This window comes from Rhopilema esculentum, chromosome 21, assembly GCF_057945365.1.
Source record: "Rhopilema esculentum isolate cy_ngs chromosome 21, ASM5794536v1, whole genome shotgun sequence".
In the NCBI taxonomy this organism is placed as follows: domain Eukaryota; kingdom Metazoa; phylum Cnidaria; class Scyphozoa; order Rhizostomeae; family Rhizostomatidae; genus Rhopilema; species Rhopilema esculentum.
This window is the reverse complement of record NC_142835.1, coordinates 500,415-521,942: the sequence shown is the minus strand read 5'-3', so window position 1 is coordinate 521,942 and position 21,528 is coordinate 500,415. Positions and strand designations below refer to the sequence as shown.

At 35.5% G+C, this 21,528-nt stretch overlaps 1 protein-coding gene across 1 annotated transcript in view; it reads right to left on the bottom strand.

The window, feature by feature from the left end:
• Positions 1-1,611: 1,611 nt before the first annotated feature.
• The window catches only part of LOC135684506 (protein strawberry notch homolog 1), a 29,233-nt gene continuing 9,316 nt past the window's right edge, over positions 1,612-21,528 (bottom strand). The window contains exons 16-33 of the mRNA XM_065200087.2: positions 21,153-21,246; positions 20,607-20,726; positions 19,448-19,533; positions 18,743-18,902; positions 18,246-18,306; positions 17,029-17,158; positions 15,844-15,929; positions 13,946-14,061; positions 11,594-11,689; positions 11,066-11,194; positions 10,584-10,645; positions 9,680-9,781; positions 9,012-9,188; positions 8,114-8,196; positions 7,162-7,245; positions 5,381-5,486; positions 3,970-4,111; positions 1,612-2,273 (exon numbers count right to left, since the gene is read on the bottom strand). Of these exons, the coding sequence (XP_065056159.2) occupies positions 1,737-2,273; positions 3,970-4,111; positions 5,381-5,486; positions 7,162-7,245; positions 8,114-8,196; positions 9,012-9,188; positions 9,680-9,781; positions 10,584-10,645; positions 11,066-11,194; positions 11,594-11,689; positions 13,946-14,061; positions 15,844-15,929; positions 17,029-17,158; positions 18,246-18,306; positions 18,743-18,902; positions 19,448-19,533; positions 20,607-20,726; positions 21,153-21,246 (2,371 nt within the window). The 3' untranslated portion in view covers positions 1,612-1,736. The remainder of the gene's footprint in view (positions 2,274-3,969; positions 4,112-5,380; positions 5,487-7,161; positions 7,246-8,113; positions 8,197-9,011; positions 9,189-9,679; positions 9,782-10,583; positions 10,646-11,065; positions 11,195-11,593; positions 11,690-13,945; positions 14,062-15,843; positions 15,930-17,028; positions 17,159-18,245; positions 18,307-18,742; positions 18,903-19,447; positions 19,534-20,606; positions 20,727-21,152; positions 21,247-21,528) is intronic.

Sequence of the window (21,528 nt, the reverse complement as noted above, 5' to 3'; positions counted from 1 at the left end):
GCCGATACTGTGTAGGGGCCTGTTTGAAAACTCTCAGTCAATTGGACCTTCAAGGAGAACCGCGCTTATTTTCTTTTCATCGTGGGAAATTTGTGCGTGTTGACTTTTTTGCTTCAATCTATTTCTTTTTAACATGCACAAGATCTAAGAATGCAAATCTTGAAATATTTTGCAATTTTGTGATTGACATGTCCTCTTCACATATCGCAAACACGGAGTTGTCTGAAAGGAGCTCCTTTGGAACAAGACATCCTGATTCATCATTATCTTTGGACATCTTGGTTATTTTTTAGACAATACTTAAGCTCAACACTATAATTTTTTTGACTCATAATAACTCAATAATTGGCTGAGAAACACCTCAAACAATGATAGATAAATGCAATGCAGAAGAGGACAGCTAATGCAAAGAGGAATGTCAAAGGGCAATAATTAGCCAGGGTGACCAAGAAACATTTTCTAAATCCTATGACCAAAATGAACGGTACACGGTTCTAGCATCTGTATTGTACTGCCTGTACCTGCAGCATAATGAAACTACTGCTCTCAATTTGTTTCGATATCCAAGTACCGTAAAAGCTCCATTAAGCTCCCAGGGGGGCTTATTCATTCTTTTCAGTCCTAGAGGGGGGCTTAAAAGAGAGAGAGGGATTAATTAGAGAGAGGGGGCATATTAAAAATTTGAAGAAAGAAATGTTTTTAAAATGCCCTTGTCTATTTTTTGTTATAAAAATGTCATACAAATTTTGTCGGGATCAATTGATAACCCAGAGACATCTTCTAAACAAATTTCAACTGACTTCTTAGGCGCACAAGTATGTAAGCCTTTACATTGGCTGTATTTAATGCCCATGATCTTATTATCATGACACCCGTTAAGAGACCCTCTAGATGCGCGCTTTGTTTGACAACAAAGGCTAAAGAGGGGGGCTTAATAGAGAGTGGGGGCTTATTTTAAGTTTTTGCTTGATTGGGAGGGGCTGAATAGAGAGGGAGCTTAATAGAGAGAGGGGGCTTAAAAGAGAGAGGGGGCTTAATAGAGAGAGGGGGCTTAATAGAGAGAGGGGGCTTAATAGAGAGAGGGGGCTTAATAGAGCTTTTACGGTATCATTATCCCAAAGTAAAAATTTTCTTGCCCAAATGTTCGAACATGGTCAAACATTTTTCGGCAACATTTGCTGCTCAGCTTCATGCCATAAGATTTTGTTTACAAAAATGGCTGCCCCAATCTTTATCTAGACCTCCAAGCAACAGTTTAAAGCTTTCCTTCGTCCGGATATTTTGATTTACACTTGAAAACTAGGGCGCTATTGACGTCTACCCTGGATACCCTGGGTACCAGATCTGCAAAATTCGAGAAGGAAAAGAGGCTCTGGGCTAACCCTCGCTTACATTACCAACAGGGCAATGTTCTGTGGCGTATGAACAATGTTATTTTATTCAATAACTGGTCATTTAATGAATTACATCTTAGAGCGAGGATGTCAGCAAGATTGTCTTCAGAAAACACCCACGATAAAAAATTGAATATATACCTAGCCTGATTTACAAGGGCAAAGGATCACGAAAAATATAGGCATACTATAAGTAACATGAATAAAACAAAAACCATGAACCTAACAAAACATGAAATGTAACCAGAAAAAATTCAACCTTTAATGCATCTTTTTACAAATACGAATTTTGTAGAAGGTTACAAATTTAAAATTCAGACGTATTTAAATGATAAAAATCGGTTATTCGATAAGACAGCCATCGATGTGTTTATTAATTTCTTCATTACTTAAATTGACATCAAATTTAATTTCGCATATAGGACAGTCTAATGATTTTGAAGGCTTTCGCTTTTGAAAAGAGTTCATAAGGTTCGATTGCTTTTGTCGCTTGCTCTGATCCGGTAACAAATTACAAGATGCGTTCCGTTTAACACTTAAGCTTTTCTGTTTAAATGTTTTGCTTTCAATTGATGAGGACGATCGCTTAAAATATACTGAAGTTTTCTCTTTCTTTCCTACCACAGGATTCTGTGAGTTTCTTGGTTTTAATTTTTTTGCCGCCTCTTCGATTTCCGAAGAACCTTCGCCGATCGTATCAGTGCCCTCCTTGCAATTGTCTGTTTTAACATCATCATGAATACACACCCCAACTTCTCTATCTACGGAGTCCTTTTTCTTCACTTTGAAGAAGTTCTTTAGCGTGAGTGGAGGTGTTGTCGCTTTGCTTCGTAAGTATTCACTCACCGACGATGCATTCTCGATTACCATCGAATATTCCTAGACAGAACAAATTCATCGTAAAAACGCTAGAAACAAAGAGGGAAAAGAAGGAAGAAGAGGAGGAGGAAATAAAGGAGGAAAGTCGGGGCTGGGTGTCTTCCGGGTGTCCCAAAACCCCCAATACCCCCTCAGTGAAATAAAGGGAACCTGTATCTTAGTAATCAGCGCATACATTATAGAAAATATTTCATTATAATAACCCTCAGCCAGTGTGGCAGCTGTCGATAGCATCCCGTATTCCTGAAAACTGAAAAAGTCTTCATGGTAACAATAATAAGGAATAGAAAAGGCTGATCAGGATTAACATCTAAGCTAAATCGTGACAGAAAATGACCCAAAGGAAAGATATTAAAAAGCTAAAATAGCTCTACCAGTCATCGCCATTTTATCGGATTCATTATGGCTGTAACCTCAATTCTTTAACATGTGTGTTTATATAAGACTTTGGTAGATAACTTTATTAAACCTTTTGACGATGTATCAAATATTTAGAAAAATGAGCACAAAAAAGTAGAAACATGATGTCAACATGCAAGCAAAGCGATAAAGCTTCCATCCTAGGATTATTGCTTAAGTCTTCATAAAACGCCTTTGCAGAGAACTCTGGGTAAAAGCGTTGAATCTTGACAAGTATGTCAAAAATGAAAAAGATAGCTGTCACAAGAGAGGTCCCAGGGGTTTCCAGAGAAATCCCAAGCGGAAAGAAAAGAACTAATGCTATGCTGAAACATATTTAATATTCTGCTACATCCGGGATACTCAGTTCCCTCTCACTACGGCTTAAAAAAAATCAAATTTTCGTGAAATATCCTTCATCTGGGTATAGCCTTCATCTGTTATTTTGACACACCACACTAATACGTCTGTTTTCATTTACTTCAACCATCCATAATCACGATATTTGGCTTAGGTTAGTAGCAAATTAAACACTATTGACTTGCAAACTAATATTTCCATCGTTAATGTAAGTGAATGCAAACTTCAATCTGGTTTTAATAACATAACTTCTATTTGAGGTAGCATTTTATCCTATCGGTTTAACATGACATCTTTTATTAACGTTGTTATTGTAAATAATTGGGATATTTGTACAAATACCTATTACTTACTTGAGTAGTAATTCTGTTGTGTAAGTCACTTGTGTAAATTGGGCTTGAAAAAGGATTTTCGTGTTGCAAGCTTTCAAAAATATTATTAAATATTTAAATTTATTGTTCGGTGGATAATATGTATTAATGCTTTCCTTACTAGACAGACAAAAGTCTCATGTAAGGGAGCGAAACTAAAAAGGCACTGGGCGTGAGTCAGTTGGTCGTAGAGGTGGGGGGGGGGGTGAGGGTGTATACGTTGTTCTGCAGATATTGATATAGATCTTTTATTGTTAAAATAGGAAACTCGTGGTAATATCTGAAAAATTAAACAAACGCAAAGAAAAATTTGATCGTCTGCGGAATTCACAAAAAGATTTACTCAAAACTCATAAACATTTTTTCGCAAAATGATAAGAAAATAGCCTAATAGTCTGAATTAATAATGAAATATTCTTATTATAAACACAGCTCATATTCTCTTCAAAATTCGCAATCTGAAGTTCGGTTAAAACAATCTACGTAAAGGACGAAATCGGAGCATGGTGGCAGGAAATTGACAAACCCCCCTTCCAGCAAACAAAAAGATTTTTGCACACACTTACAGTTCTATCATTCGAATTTGCTTTCTGGTCTTTGAGCAACTTCGATACTTCACTTATGAGAACATCCGGGTACTTTAAGCCAATGAGTTTCTGTCCATCATCTAATTCCACACGCACGACGCGAAGCGCCCTGTTTTCTCTCCTGTTAACAAAGTTAGCAAATGAGTTTCAAAATGCGATTCAGTTGTTGAATAGAAATTATGAAGCAATAACATCATTGATGCCCCTGAATAAAAAAAGTTGCATCAGGAATAAGGCATTTCGTATTTCATTTATCGCAGACTTCCGAATAACCTCTAAACTGCATTCATCTTCTTTTAAATCTTCCTCAGTTTCACAAGAGAAAGAAAAGTAATATGATATACACAAAAATTCTTTGAATTCATTTATACTAATAGTATGTTTGAAGACATACAAATTTGCGCAACATAAAATGCAGGGAAGACCATTAACATGCGAGGCCGACCAGTGGCGGAGCCAAGGGAGGGGGAATGGAAGAATGGGGGGACTAGCCCCCCCCCCATTTTTTCACAAAGTTGGTCCTTGAGATTCTTGCAAACCCGATGAGAAAACTTTAGGGGGGGGGGGGGATGGTGTACGTTATCTAGATTGTGAGAAGCTGGTTTTGGTGCGAAGCCATAGCATTATTTTCCATGTACAATTATCATCTTGTCAGTAATTTCTGCAAAAAAATATACACTTTTGTCTCTTCAATTTTGGCCATGCGTCTCAAATAAAATTGTTCACAAAAACAAACTTAAAAAGCAATATTGAACTTATTTCGACCCGAATTAACACAACAACAAAAAACAAGACGAAGGTTAATGAAAATTGCAGCTAAAATCAGGCTTTTGCCACCGCACTTTTGCAACAATAAAACCTTTATTTTCATTATTTATGGCAAAGCTTCTAAAGAGGCTACACCACCCGCCTGAAGTGACCATAATCCAGATTTACAAAATAATCTTAATTATGTCACCCTATGTCCCCCATACAAAATGAATTGTGTGGTCTTAGCAAGCACGTTTTAATGGTAAACAGAACTACAACTTACCCAAAACCTGATTCAGGCCAATTAAACTACTAACTTGAAAAAAATTTCAATTATGTGCAGCCTGATTTTGCATTTAGGGGATAAAAACTACCAACTCAAAAAAAATTCAATTATGTGCAGCCTGACTTTGCATTTAGGAGATAGAATCATTTCCTTTACTTCATAAAACGCTTAAGATAGCTAAAACTGTTGCATTATGCCACCTCAAAAAGGAAATCGAAATTGATTAGAGATACGCCTTTATGCAAGTTTAGATGTTATTCTCAGCGAAATTTCCCAAAATAATGGCCTGAGCAGCCATAAAGGCAGCCATATAAGCAGGCAATTCATTGACATTCTGATGGTTGAAGCACTCACGTTAGGCCCAGTCCCTCAGCGTAACGATTGACAACAAGCTCCAATGTGCTGAGCAGTGAGATAATTCCTCCGCAGAGAAGATGAAGGTGAGTTATACGACAACCAACTAAAAGAAAATTAAAATCTTGCTTAAAGATCGTTTTTCAAATAAAAAATCTTTATATTACAGAAATACTGAGCTAAGAAACATTTATTCTTAGGCTTCTTTCTGATTTCCTTCAATTTCCAGAATTTTCTTCCCTAGGAAAATCCTAGCTGATACTGATATCTAAGCACCTGTCTTTTCATTAAAAACAACTCATCACAAATTTGTTGTTAGCAATGTTAAAATGGTGCACAAATAAAAGAAAGGTAATCCATTTGTTTTCCGTCTATGTTATCTATAACCCAGCCTCCATGTCTGCGAACTACCGAATTGCGTCTGCTGGTGCCTAATTAGGCTGGGGTGTAGCAGGCACAATTGCCGGTGACTGCTGCGTAGCCGCATTTCCAGCTCGGGATGAGACCCAGGGGGACGAAGGAACTCAGACTCAAGTACCTACTTAAATAATTTGCAGAACCATCAAATGGAACGAAGGAGGTCCTTGAATAGTTTATTTTTCAGACTACCTACTAGAGAATGCAATCTTTTATGACGTAATTAAAACGTAGACATTAACATCATTTTTAGCCCTTTTGCATTGCCAGCTTTAACACAACTGTTGCCATAATGACAAAAATGCAAGCATACCGGTTGTTATCATTTGAACACGTACCCTAGCAGACAAGGCCTAAACTTTGTGTAAACAAACTAATAGAGCCACGTGGTTGAAATCGTTGTGCTGTCTTTGAACACATAAATTACTTAGTTATCAAGAACAGACAATTTTTGTTTTGCTTTTACAATGATATACATTTATTGTACTTCATTCGCGTTCCAAAAGCTTTGACGTTCATGCCGCAGATGACTCAACACAATAATAGCATTTCAAGTACAGTTTCGCTTCACAGTCGAAGTAAAAATAGACGCCATGAAATTCAATAAAACAGGGATTAAGACTGAATTGTTACAGGGCAAAACGATTGTTTTAAAATTTGATGCTGCTCGGATACTAAGCAACTATTGTTGCTAAATGTAAATTTAATCCTTTTTCAGCATGTATCCTTTTTTTATCTCATTATAATATCTTAGACAGGCGCCTGGCTACCACCTTCCGACATTTGTTTACAAATTCTACAGGTTTACCATCCATTAAACAAACAGAACAAGCATGCCTGCAACCAGGCAGCCAAGTTGATAGATTATAATATCACATGGAGGTTTTCTTAGGTCACAGTAAAACCAGCAACAAATTTTAATGGAAGGAAGTCGTTTCTAAATGTTTGCTTAACAAGTGATAAACGTCCCTTTTGAACTACACACGATTCTGTTTAGCATTTTAAATGTGATATTCTACATTCACTGGAAAGAATTCAAGTACAACCCCATATTAAATAACTTAATGCTTTGTTAAAAAGGCAAGGATTTAAGTATCATTTGCATTAAATGCTACATCGAATTTGCTATTATCCACTGATGTAATTGGTGTACAGACATCACCCTTCTCCCTTCGAGGTTCGCCCACCAAAGGTGTATACGTAATGTATTGTAGATAAATTACTATAATTGCCATCTGTTTTCATGCCGACTTAAAGACAAATTTTGGGCATAAACCAAAAACTTTGCATCAAAATAATATGAAAAAGACAAGTCACAAAAAAGCCTTATAAAAATAGCGTAATTAAAAGAGACAGAAATGCACCTGAGCAGGCTGGACCAGACTTGCAGTTTGAGCCATGAATGCAGCTTGATTCGGTCTTTTCATACTGCAGTTTCCATCCAGACTCTAGCAAATAATTATATAATACATCATCAATAAGAAGCAAAGAATGATTTATTCTCAGAGAAAGGAAACCTAAGAAATTGGCAAGATTAGTTCTATCTTGTTGAATGCGAAGACAAATAGCTGGAGCATCCTCCAAGCAATTTCTGACACTCTAATGATGGTGCCAAAGATATTGTCGAATTTGGTGCGTCCCGAATGCTTATACTTATGGGAAATTACCCCGTGGGCCAGGAGGACCCTCTACCTTCCAGCATCCCTTAGGAGAAAAGCTTGCCTTTTTGAGTGTGAGAGTTATCACTTCCATAGGTAATGGCTATGATTGCCGTTTAGCTACGGTTATTGGCCAATAGAAATCTCTTTGCTTCTGAAAGAATACTATTACAGCTGATATGAAGGTTAAATCCCTTAGCTTAAGAAAGCACTGTCCAGCAATGCTCAAGCAGTAGACCAAGTTAATTTTTCATCTGACAGCAGAACCGGAGATGTAAAAAACATTGATAAAGTATTACCACTTTTATCAATTCAATTATATCTGAAACTTTCACAAAAGCTGCAAAAATATATTCGAAGATATGGCAATATCGCAAACGAGTTGTGTTCAAGGTCTTTTTCTGCAGAAACGAAACAAAAACGAAAGTCCGTTATCATATGATTCTGGAACTTCGTAGGCTTACAGGGCCTAGACTTGCCTATGCTCTACTATTTGCTCTTAAGTCAAGAAAATAGCTTAACACGAAAACATAACTCCTTGCTGAAACTTCGAGCTTGATACTAAAGAGGTTTGCAGCAGTCTATGCTGATGGATATCCCATTATAAAGACCCAGATGACGAAAAGTACAGGATTAAGTAAGGCGTGGAGCTCTGTACCTGCGTCGCTCGCTTGAACATGCCCATATTTCTGCAAAAGGTCATCTTTTGTTTCTTCAAAAGGTGACATTCCAGTATTCGGCCTTTCGAAATAAAATAGTTAAACTCGCGTAAAGTTGAATCATTAGCAGCCATATTATAGAAACGGGGTCAAACATTTAATTTATTGGCTTTACAAAGAAGATCTAGAAGCTGAAGATCTTATCTGGATGAGTCAGGTAGAGAACGCCTATTATAAAGTAAATAAACCAATTAAACATAACATCAAATTTATTAAAGTATTATAAACAAATAACCTAAATCAAGGCAAACTTGAAGCAAGATTTACTTAAACAATTATCTCTTGAAAAATCTTTATTAATTTATTCACAAAGCAGTTTCAAAGGGATGTTTGTTTCTAACCTGGGCAGTTGGATGTGACAAAAACTTAAAAGTAAAGTTTCAAAGTTTTCATTGGAAAGCTAAATTTAGCTTAGCCAAATTTGAAAATGTTATACAATAGGCGTTGAAAATAAAGCTAGAAATGGAAAATCTTTGTTTAAAATTGAAATTAAACAGTGAACGGTCAAACCAGATTTGTTTTGAAACCAAAAAGGTAGGATTACACGATCAAATTCAAGTCATATTCACATCATATTTTTCGCCGAAAGCAAATTGAATGGCCATCTATTATCGTGTAAATGTGCTAAAAATTCGCATCGTATTCAACTTTTTTGCACTAAAATTCTCGTCATATTTGGAAAAAGTTTTTGACCTGAGACCAGAATTTTTTCCTCTCGTCATATTTTTTAAAAAGAGCCGACATGACTATTCTGGCATAACTATTTGAATGGGCAAATTTGTTGCCTCCTGCATACATTTTATCTGGCATACCGGCAATACCTTGAAAGTAACTTACCTATAAATTATAAACAAATTCGTTGCTTGATCTTTTTCAATTGCCAATAAATAGAGTCGTCTGCCCCTTTGTTCCTTTTTCGAGCAATAAAACCCATCCAAGTTGCCGGAATGACTTTCCTGTAAATTCAAAGCCTTTTCCCAACTAAGTCCACGATCAATAGACAATACGACATGCCTGAAAACGGAAATCACACTCTCAACATGAATTCAAGACATAGTTGCATTTATAAGGAAAAACATGAACCCTGAAGATAGCAGGTTCATCGAAGAAGCCAAAGCTCTTATAAAACATTCTAAAATTTTACAGAAAAATAACTTGTCATGAGGACAACTTCGAAAAAGTTTTATTGTAATCCTTGGTAACTGTACAAACAAAACCAGCAACGTGCAAAACCAAATTACAACAAATTTATGAAACATACATCATTGTATCAGCTAAATGTATATTGTAACACAAACGATTAATAGCAAATATTAAAACGAAACACAACAAAAAGAGGACAGCAAAATGGATTCCTAAAATGTGGTATTGAAAGCAAAAACAGTCCGTAAAGTAGTGCACTTGAAGATATTATGAACATGCAATGCATAGATCAATACTCATACACTAAAATACACATATCAAGCTGTATAAAGTAAGTGATATGAATAGCTAAGATGATATACTTTGTTACTACAGAGGATATTTGAGCTTCGGAGAAAACAATCACAGGCTCCTGGACCAGTTTGATAGAGTTGCCTCTGACGTCAGTAACACCTTCGTTGTATCTGAAAGAGACAAGAGCAGATGACTAAGTTATTTCAGGTCCGTTTTCTGCATCCATTTCATATATTTGACTAAAATTGATTGGCAGATAGATAACGGTGTAGAAAAAAATCTAAAAGCGTTGTACAATGTCGAAACCTTAAGTGAAATACTAGAATTAAAACTACATATGACCAACATACCCAAATAGCCAAATACCATATGAGACTTAATTACTTTACAGAAATATAAAAAAATTTCTCTTGTTTAAGATCTTAAATATTCATCTCCAAATTTGTTCAAATTTGATCATCTTTTGTAACCTAAAAACTTAGGCAAGCTTTTGGTTCAATTTCAGGACCTATAAACTTCAAGGTAATAGGTCCTGAAACTAGGAATTGTAGACAGGACGAACTAAAATCTCTTGAAAACTTTGATAGGATCAGAACAATGATAAACAATGGCGTGGCTTTAATTTTCAAATGTATGCATGTAACATTTAACATTCTGACACTTGGCAAATATGATAATTACCCTCTCTTGAAAGATAAAGACAAGCTGGTCATAAGACCAAATCAAGAAAGAATTACAAATATAGACGATAGGTTATAGTTATTGTCAGTTTGAAACAAGACAGAAAGAAGTCTCTACCTCAATTATATAGGAAACATAAAAGATGATGGTTGAACGTTTAACCACTAAGTTCAAATTAATTTTATAGTTACCAGCTTAACTTATGGCAATTGATTTTGCATTCAAAAATTTGAATAAAGGCCGAAAATACTTTTTTACCGACTTTTTCTTTAAAAAAAAGTTTTTGCTCACCTTCCATCTCTTTTTGCTGCCCTAATTAAAGACTTCATGCCTTCATAAAAATATGAAAATATCTGCAATGGAAAAGATGAAGGAAAATAATGATATACGTAAAAGAAAAAATATTGGTGAGCTCGGGCGACCACTTTAGATATGTGAACTCACTAGTACAAGACATGTGGAGAATTGAAAAGCACTAAGAATTTCACAATAGAAGTACTACGCTTTTTGGCTGCTATTGTGAACTAAACACAAGGAAAAATTACTTTCCTGCGTGTACGGAAACAATTTTATTCTCAAACTCCAAACAAAAGCAAAAATTTTAATTAAAATCTTCATCAATGAAAAAGACAATTTCTTAATTATTTATAAAAATTACTTAAAAACTAGCTTTTCAATCACTTGGCCATGGGCACAAACAAAATTGAATTTTTCAGTTAGTCAATTTTGTAAATCAGAATTTCGAAAGCCCATGGAATGTAAAAAACACTTACTAAATTTTGCCTTTCTACTGTGAGGCCTAGAATTCTGTTTAAAAATTTTGACACATTTCCTGCTTCACTTTGCTTCACTGTGGCACCCAGAATGTTAGTGTCGATCATGTCCATTTTGATAAGACATTCCTGAAAGGCAACACTTAGATTCTTAAAAACATCTTAACAAAAAATTAGTAATTCTAAAAACGAGGTTACATTTGTACAATTGTTGGTTATTGCATGGGAAACCAGAGTTAAGATGCAAAGAGACACAACGCCTCGATAGTTTCGGTATCCTAGACAAAATGCATGAAAAAGCAAGCTGAAATCAGCACAAGGTCGAGTTTCAAATGAACCACAAGTTGGGATGTATCAGGCACCCAACCAACAGCGTGCGTTTTACCGTGCCACCCCCAAAAAAACATCGCTTTGCGCTGTCTTTGCAAGCAATCAGATCTGAATACGCAAAAATACTAAATAATTACTTTGTGGGTGATATCGTTCTGTTTTATTGCTTTTTGATTGAAGAAATCGGTGGTGAATTACCCGTAGCATGTTGTGAAATTCTTCCAAAGTGTATTCCTTGCTTGTGTTAGCACATTCAAGCACATCTGAGAACATGACGCCTTTAAAGAACGTGTGCTAAAGGAAACACGATATTTATCGTAGATATATCATTAAAAAAAGATAACGATATCAATTAAGATGCAAATGAAACATAGTATATAATTCATACAATTTTCAGGGTAGACAGATACTGAATATGATAAAGTAGAAATTTGCTTAACATTTTTTCTCTTATTTATGCTTCTCAACTTTCTGGCTGAAATACGTATTCTTCAGCTAGCAATATATTTCTTCGGCATCGTGTAAGCCTCTTTTCTTTAGAATGTATAGCGTAAAGCAGATAAAACAGTTTGTTGAAGCGATTATATATATTCGTATAGTTTTTTCTTTGATATTCAGATGAATGCCAGTGCTTATATTACAAGCTTTCGATGTTCGACGGGTTTTGGTTGATAAAAGAAGCACAAACAAGACGAAAAAGACATCACACACATTACATAATAAAAGCAGCGTTTCATAAACAAATTCATTTCATTTTCAAATATTTAAAGAGGGTAAGCCCTTAAGCAGTGCTGATTTTCAAGATTTACCTGATTTCAAGATGAGATTTAATTACTTTAAAGACCTATAAAGGCATTTAAAACTTCTCAAAGGCCAACAAAGACTACCAATTAGGTAAATTACTAAGGCCCCAGAAGGTCCGAATTGACTTTCCATTGAGAATGTTGGTCAGTAAGACAATCAACACAGCCGCCAATCTCGTATCTAACCTGACATCATCCACAACTGCGACACGTCGAAAAGCGATTTAGGGCAAATCAACATCAAACCTAGCCTTCAACTGTTATATCCAAGCCTATTAGCGACAAGGGATGGGATTTTTAAGCCACCGACCTATCAAATCAAACTCTAAACCTCCGAAATTAACTGCGTACAGCCCAAAGGAAAGTCATTAGATGCAGAGTTCATGTTGGTAGCTCACTTGAAAAATTGAGTTTGTTGGTCATGAAAGCTATAGTAATGTCAGCCCAGTAGTAGAAAATTTATTATGGAGGGAAGGATGTAGAAAGTATGAAAAGGCCGAGCATGTACAAAAAACTAGATCGTGTATATAGATATGGTAAATGACGACCGGAAAATAAACGAACTGGTCAAGCAGAAACAGATTGCCAGAGCAAATTGCATGCTATTTTTGAGTCTCTTATCAACCCGTGCTTTCAGCATGACTCTGCTTGATTAAACCTCTGTAAATTGATTGAATGGAAAAGAAACTATTTTTCGAAGGAAATTCAAATCTGAAAACCGTATTACACATTAGAAAATGTTTGGACGACAAAAAACACATAAATCAATTGAGGCTAATATTTCGCCCCGGCATACAGGGCTTCATCAGAGCAAAAGTTAACTACTATTTTATCGATTTTTCGTCGAAAGTATTCCATCGGAGTCCGTCGAGCAGCCTGCTATCGTGGCCTCTCCATTATTCACACACACACACAAAAGAAAGACTTGTCTTATGGTTGATAGTTGAAGGCTATGATTTTGAAATTCCTTTAGTTTACACGAAAGATTGGCTAAAACCTGCGAAAAATGAAAAGCTCAACCTTCCTAAGCGTAATGGCTGCCTGCGTTGTAATTTTTAGCGAGAAATAGAATAGGCCTACATTGGTTGTATTTTGTAATTGATTCAAGATTAAGAGCAGGGAGGGATTAACAAAGCGCCTGCAACAGTGTCGACTTAATTATGACTAATCATTAGAAACATATCTGATTCAAGAAGATTTCTCGTGGTTTATGAAATTAATTAAAACAGGCTAGCAGCTTTTAGTATGGCTTTAGAGAACCCTGCACATTGGTCAGTCTGCGGCAATTTCGCTGGAATAATTACAAAACTTTTAGCTAGATTTGTAAATGTTAATCGCACAAAGCTTGGCATTTTCCACAGGGATGCTTTGATGGATAAAAGACTTAAAATGCGTTACACAAGGACAATATGGAGTTATTATTGCAGGCTTACAAAGCAGACCCTCGAATGAAACTCATTAGTATGGCGTCCTACAAATGCTTGTCTTTCCGCAAAAACGTACAATTATAAAGAGATTAAATCGTCCTTGTGCAAAATGGAGTTACGTTAAAAAATAATACACTTACTCGATATAGCACACTAAGCATGAGTTGTTAAAAACGTTTAACCACGGTGAAAAATTCACAGACTCACATCACAACAAAAACTCGACCCTTCGCAAAACATTTACTCTAATCTTACCATAATGACAGCATCAGCGAGAAAGGGGCATCAATTCAAGCAAAAGTTGGCAAACTTTATTTTACCTGGGCAATGCTCGTATACATTGTTCGCAAGGCAAGTCGCCCATAAATGCTGTCAAAGTTATATTCTGATAAATCGGCTGCACTTGCAGCCCTTCTGTCTCCCTTTGTTAATGCACCTACGGAAGAATGATATAATATTATGACACATCCGTCTGTAAAAAGATGAACAAAACAAAATGATAAATCAAATGCGAAAAGTTTTCGTATCTGGAAAGCTTGAGGGAAATAGTAAAAAAGTAGCAGAAACAGACCAGGTTATAACTAAATTTGCTGTATCAATTTGTTTGGTATATCGAAAAAAATGTTAATATTAAGGAAGAAAGGCTTTAAGAAAGAAGGCTAAGAGTAAAAAAGGGCGAAAATGCTTTACACGTATATAAAGGGTGGAAATATGAAAATCCTATTTTTGCACATCAAATTTTTGAATAGGTTCAATAATTTGATTCCATAAATATACTAAAATGCGTGCGGTACAATATGATGAATTTAAATAACGATCAATGTAAGTAAATTGACACAAGCACACGAAAAAACCGCTACTGTGTAGACAAAAGGAGTTCGTTTTCACCTTAGGACTCCATTGGTAACATTCTCAATAGGCAAGCGGCACTGATTGGTAAGCCTCAACAGCCATGTGCTCGTGTTTCTGATTGGCCTATTTCGATCCACAACTGGGTATATATGTTTCCTAGCGTAGAGTTTTCGATCTATGTTCTTTTGTTTTAAAGTCTGAAGAGTGTCAGACGAAAAGCTTTAGTTTACTAAATGTTTGCTTTTTTCAAAGCCATTCCCCAATAATTCTGATAGTTTTAGGAAGTATCCGCCATTTTGGTTTACCATAATGCAGGTTTCATTGTATAAAATTTAATTGATAATCTTAGCTTTGTAATTTGTGATCTGAACTCAACATTTTGCCGCTCTCTCTGTCAATTTTATATTTACATTCAAAAATTATTTTTTTATACAATACAAACATTTTACAATAACGAGGTACTTGAGACTATACTTTACAAACAACTGGACTACATAACAAGGACGATCACCCGGGGAAGCAAGAATCCATGACTATCCCTTTTCAAATTATTGAATTTAAATAACGATCAATGTAAGTAAATTGTACCAGGAAAATTTTTAAAAAAATCAGTGCCGCTTGCCTATTGAGTATGTTACCAATTGAGTCCTAAGGTGAAAACGAACTCCTTTTGTCTACACAGTAGCGGTTTTTTCGTGTGCTTGTGTCAACCTCAACAGTCATGCTCTGATTTGTCAACCTCAACAGTCATGTGCTCGTGTTTCTGATTGGCCTATTTCGATCCACAATTGGGTATATATATTTCCTAGCGTGGAGTTTTCGGTCTATGTTCTGACGTTTTAAACTCTGAAGAGTGTCAGACGAAAAGCTTTAGTTTACTGAATGTTTGCTTTTTTCAAAGCAATTTTCAAGTTTTGTATCACCAAAAGATAATTATTAGGGACAAAAACTTCTTTCTTGAAGTGAAAGCATTGTTTTACGGTTGTCTAGCTTTGAACGACAGATACAGCTTTGGATCCACAATGGTATTTTAACTTTTTTTAGGGTCAGCAAATAGGCAAAAATGTTCAAGAACTTAAAGGCTGGAGAAAGTAGTGGGACATAACGAAGATATGGCAAAGAATAGGCATGTTCAGTTTACATTCAAACCAACGAAAGAACAAACCAAAATCACTTCCTTAGCTATATATAAATACAAATAAATAAATAATATCGATTGAATAGCATGTACAAACAACTGAAGAAGAAAAAGAATGAAAGTTAAATAAATTTGCACCAATTTGACAGCTCAAATTCCATCTCAAAAAAGGGAGGAAGCAATGAATTTCTTTAGCAGGTTTCCTCAAAAATGTTTTTGAATATTTACCTAGAGATTGCAACCTTTTCGCAACTGCTGCAGCAAAACGACGCTCTCCTCCAAGGTTCGTCGTGACAAGTTTGTAAATCGGACCGCTAAAAAGAGTTTAGGATGGCTGATAACTGAAAAGCCAGTAAATCAACTCACACAATTCAAATACGCAAAGAAAATACGAAGGCCACCATTTTTATCTATCAGTATTAAGGCCTATAGATTAGGCAAAACAATGGTTTCATTGCCTCATTCCTTGAAAGAGTTGATTATATGTCAACAATTTCTGCAAGATTAACCAAATGATACATTACGTTAAAGAGAAAGCATTGCTTCAAGAAGACTTAATTAACGAAACTCTAGTTAAATATCAAGTGCCCTGAGTGAAGCAATAGGCATAACCCGACGAAGCAAAATTGATTACTATAGGTGGTTTGGAAAACTCATTAGCGTCAAGCCGACTATTTTAATGAACTTTGAAGGTTAGCACGTCAATAAACACAGTTAACTCGCCAGACGCCGACACTTAAAGCCCACAGCGACTTAATACACTACAAGTTGACCGAGAAAGGATACCGCAAAAATTACAATACATCAGCTAAATGGAAGATCTCTGTCAGATCAGAGAAGATGAGGTAGATTCTATCGTGACTGCTGGAGAAGAGGCAACGATATCAAAAGACTTATGACTTTAGGCATGTTGTAAGAAGCTCTTGTTTGACAGCAGGTAAACCTAAGTAAAGTCACAGAAGCGTTGTCTAATGAACAGGACCCGATAATCTGGGTGATTAGCAAAGTGTATGAAAAGATACTACTAACAAAAGCGCCATGAAAGTTAGGTAATGACAAGGTTTTGACAATGTATGGGTCTCGATAATGACAAAGATTTACAATCGCAAGGGCGGGCTTTTCTTACTCGGTTTTCTTAAACCAGATAATGACAGGAGCAGAAAAATAAGATGACATCAAATTTAGCCTATGGCCGTAGCGGTAGGGAAGAGTTCGTGTCCAAGTCACGAAATGTAATAAAAGAGGAGTTGGTCAATTTTCCTAAAGGTTTTAAATTACCATCTTTCGTTTTATCTCTTGACGACCAAGATAGGAAATAAAGAAACTACTTAGACAAAATTCTAAAGGGTTCTATGTACTAGAGAAAAATACGCATACTTTTGGATCACAAGTAATCATTATTATTATCATTACCTGCTCTGATTTGATCGATGTGACCTGCCAAGTTGCTGAACTGCTTTGTCAGCACTCCAGGGCAACTCTGCCGTCAGATGAATCCTTCGCCTCTTATTTTCAGCTCTGTGGTCAGCATGCAGCGAAATGCCTTGATAAAACATTAAATCACAGTGTTACGATATTTCAGCTGAAAATATTCTTACCGTTTCGTCAAGAAAAAAAGAAAGTGATATTAGGCGATTAATCCTTCAAGATTGATGATGTACCAACAAGTTTGTGCAACTTAATATTGAATCAAAGTAGTTAAGTGAACAAATTGCCAACGATATTCCGATTCTCCATAAAGCTATACGATGTATAGAATATCGCCATCAACAGCCCTTATATATTTAATTGTATATATCTAATTTAATTGTTAATCTTCCTTGAAATACTTTGAACTAGCTGCTTGAGTAGGAAACATTAGGGCCTAACATTGATTGCCGTCAAACAATCGTAGAATCATAGAAATAAAATTAAAGGAATACAAAGTTAAAAGAAGACAAATCTTGTGAAATATGTATCACGTTGAAAATATTTTTTTATCAAGGTATGAAGATGATGTCAAATTTACACTACCAAACGCAGCACGAGAACATTGATTTTTATCAAAAAAGTATTGAGATAAATAAGCCCTTTCCAAATGACAGCATTGAAAAACTAGAAACTTTTGCCAGTCGATCAACGTTTAAAAAGGGATACGCTTTATCTCTATTGATGCATGTATATTTAAAACCAAATATTGTCGATGCTGATGCAGGTGACATGCGTACATAAAGTGAGATAGAGAAAAAACAATGAGATATTTATGTTTGAAAATCCAAACCTTGCTTTTTCCGTAGCTTGATTCAAATGATAAACAAAAAAGTAAAATAGAAATTGACTTTTGGATTTGTCCAGGGTTTGAGAAGAGCGAAGGTGATGTAAAAGAAAAGGGCTAGCTAGATTGACGCAAAATAAAAGCAGTTGCGATATAGAGAACATGGAGGATGGTGACGTGGCCTAACGCCAGGTACATGGATTGAGTAAAAAAGAACAGTGTGAAGATTACGTACCGTTTAATAGGATATCACAAAGGTCACGATGCTCAATTCTTAAATTACATCATTTGATTCTCATAAGAAACACAATCAATGTTATTCATAGGTTTATTTAATTGCTCTGTAAGAAATCACAAAAAAAATTAAAAATTATACCAGTGCTAGCTGCATCAGAGATTATTGCAACGAGTTTATTCCCTGCCATGAAGCTGTTTCTCTAGAAATGCAAGCGCAGGTATAATGTGATGCCTAATTGGCGCACAAAGTACAGCTGATGTTTCTGCAGTTATAAATTACAATATACAAAGCTATAACAAAAAAAATAGATTTAGCAAACATTCAGGGATTTTTTACAGGGATTTTTAATTAGCATCAGCGATAAGAAATGTTTAAAACATTTACGATGAGACCAAATGTCACAGGAGCCCTGAAATATCACTGACTGCAAAACTAGTCTTGGTATGAGGTAATTGACCACTATTCTAAAAAGGGGTGTATCACAATTAAGGAACTTCAAAACCTGATCAAAGCAATGTTTCATAACGTTAAAGCCAAACGATATTGGTAGCTTTAAACATAGCTAAGAGGTTCAGACAGAAATTGATTCTTTAAAGACCGGATGCTAATTATGCTAACCTATATTAAGTGATTACCTCTTGTACGTTCAGGCTTTCGACACTCCCAGAAGCAGCTGCCCGAGATTCATAACGAGGCTCTGATTTTGGACCAGGTCGCACAACACGGCCTGACCTACCAGTCATTTCAGCGACCATGTCTGGACCCCCCAGAAGGTCTATCATTTCATCTAGGGGACTGAAATAGAAAAATTCTGATGATCCACAAGGTCGTTCGCAATTTGCAATCAAAACCCAATCAGTCAACCGGACTATCGATATTAACTCGATCAACCTATCGAATTCAAATTCACTGCTTCGTTACTTTAAAACTGGTTTTAAGTTACAATACAAAGATATTTCTGATTTTGCTGTTTCATTGGAATAAATAAATTTTTAGCCAACGAGAAACAATGTTTTAACAGCATAAAAAAGATTATGTAAATGTGCATATCGCTAAAACTAAGCACGTTCTTCATTCTAAAACTGTAGAGAAGCGTCAGGAAATTTTTCTTAGAATGGTATCTGGCCATATCCCCAGCAACAAAATTATATTTCATATAGAATATTCTGCATTGCTCTTTAGTCTTTTCTTCAAATAGCTTTTGGTCTTTTCTTCGCAAAAACTTGAGTTTGTTTTGAATTGGAATTGGCTTCATGTATACCTAGACTAAATAGTGGTCGGTAAAATATGCAGGTGTAACAGGAAATCACTCCTCTTGGAGCGTACAAGTTCAAAAATACCTGTTGGGCAGGGAAATTTTGTCAGCAAAACCAAGCAGCATGCTTTTAGCTTGCTCGCTCCATTGGTCTACTTTTCTTTCACGAGGCTGAAAAAGAGCATTAGGGCATTATGAAATAAGCTAGCAATGAAGCAAATAAAATCTGATGGATTTGAGAGAAGCAAAGAGAAGTTAAATCTCAAAACCGAAAGAAAAATCTTTATAACGTTCGTGTGAGGATGCTACTTTAGAACAGAGCTTCAAAAGAGCTATGACATTTTTTGAGAGTTGGTAGAGAAATTTTCAGGAAAAATAAAAAAATATACAAAGTAAACAAAATCTTAACATTCGAAAATAAAAACATACCTTTCTTACTAGCATTTAAAAAAGAAATGATCTGAAAATGTTTTAATTAGCCTATTGAAATTGAAACATGAGGAAAAGGCTCATTTTGAGTGCGCTTTCTGGAAATTGTTCAACTGCTACGCTACCCAATTCTAATAATTTTTTAATATTTTGTATTATCAGAGGCCATTTTGACAAAATCTAGGCCTATACCTAACAGAAACCAGAAAACAAACAGATTTTTCATAGATACATACATTCTTACACAAGTTAAAAACCAAAACACTGAGAAAGGTAACTAAAGTTAACTGCCTTTAATATATAAGGATAACACATTTTAATCTTGGGTTTTTACAGCTTGCAAACTTAGAAACCAAACAAATTGTTAACTGCTCAAAGTTATAAACCCAAACAAAATGAGACATTGAATCCTTGCGAAACGAATTAATAGAATATTTTTATCTAGTATAACCGTTTTGGAGCATTTCGTAATTTCAGAGTAATCATACAGAGTTATTAGCCCAAAATTGTCAATGCGCAGAGTGCAATTTCTAATGATCCTGGTTAAAATTAAAATTTCATGAAGACACCTGGGTATCAAAAACATGTTATTCTTCTCAGCTGAAAAAGGTTCGCAATCAAAGAAAGAGAACATGTACTGTAGGTTCTTGAATTTCTAGTCTGTTTTCTCCAGGGACTTGGTGTTCAATGTTCACAAAAAGGTTTTTAACAGTACAAAGAAATTCAAATGGAGCTGGGTTCAAAAATAGGCCATCAGATTTCAAATATCACATAACCTTTGCCTAAAAACGGACGTTCAGTTGGATACAACTCACGTTGAGGTGGACCTCCGTTGGAAAATGCTGTTCAATAAAGCGTCGCAGGATTTCTCTGGTCAATGATATGAATTTGTTCACTGTTCCACCGCAACGCGATATCTCCTGCCCTAAACTAGCCTGAAATTTGGAAAATTCATTTATACTGATTTCAAATTCCAAAGGGTAAGACAACAGTTTAAGATAAATAATATTCATTTCATCAATTCTTCAATTTGTATAAAAATGAAGTAAAAGTTATAATTGGTAAACATCGTGGGCAGTGAAGCTTGAAGCTTGAAATAAGACAAGAAAACGGTGATATCACAATATCACAATCGATTTTGAAGCTGAACAGAATAGCAAAAAATTGCGTGATAGAAGGAAGAAACGAATGGAAAATGTTTTCGAGGGACTGGAGAAAGGACAGTTGGTCTCGAAAGAGTTTTCGTAGATTTTCAGAAGTGTGAAAATGGACAACACAACTGAATCATGAAACATTGAACAAGAAAAATTCAAAACAAATTATTCTTTCCCTTGAGAAAGAAAAAATCAATTAAGAATTACCTCTCCTGTTGTCTGAAGGCCTATGACAACACAATATCCGTCATTTAATGCCTGTTTGGCCTCCTCAACAATTTTTGGAACTTTCATGCTCATGCTAAAAGGAAGAAAATTAAAGAAGAATCAAAGGAAACATATCAACAAAACATCTAACTTGGTATTGTTCCCCTAGCCAAATTAAAACGAGCAAATAATTATGTTGAAAAAACAGGAATGAAAATTGTGCCGTGAGCATCTTTGAGAAGAATATAGGCCAAACAAAGTTAAACAAAACACAACTTCCACAAAAACATCTATAGGAATCTTTGCGTGTTTATCGGGCAGCGGAGATATTTAAAGGCAGTTTGTCCCCTTTTGTGCTCAACATTTATTTTCACTG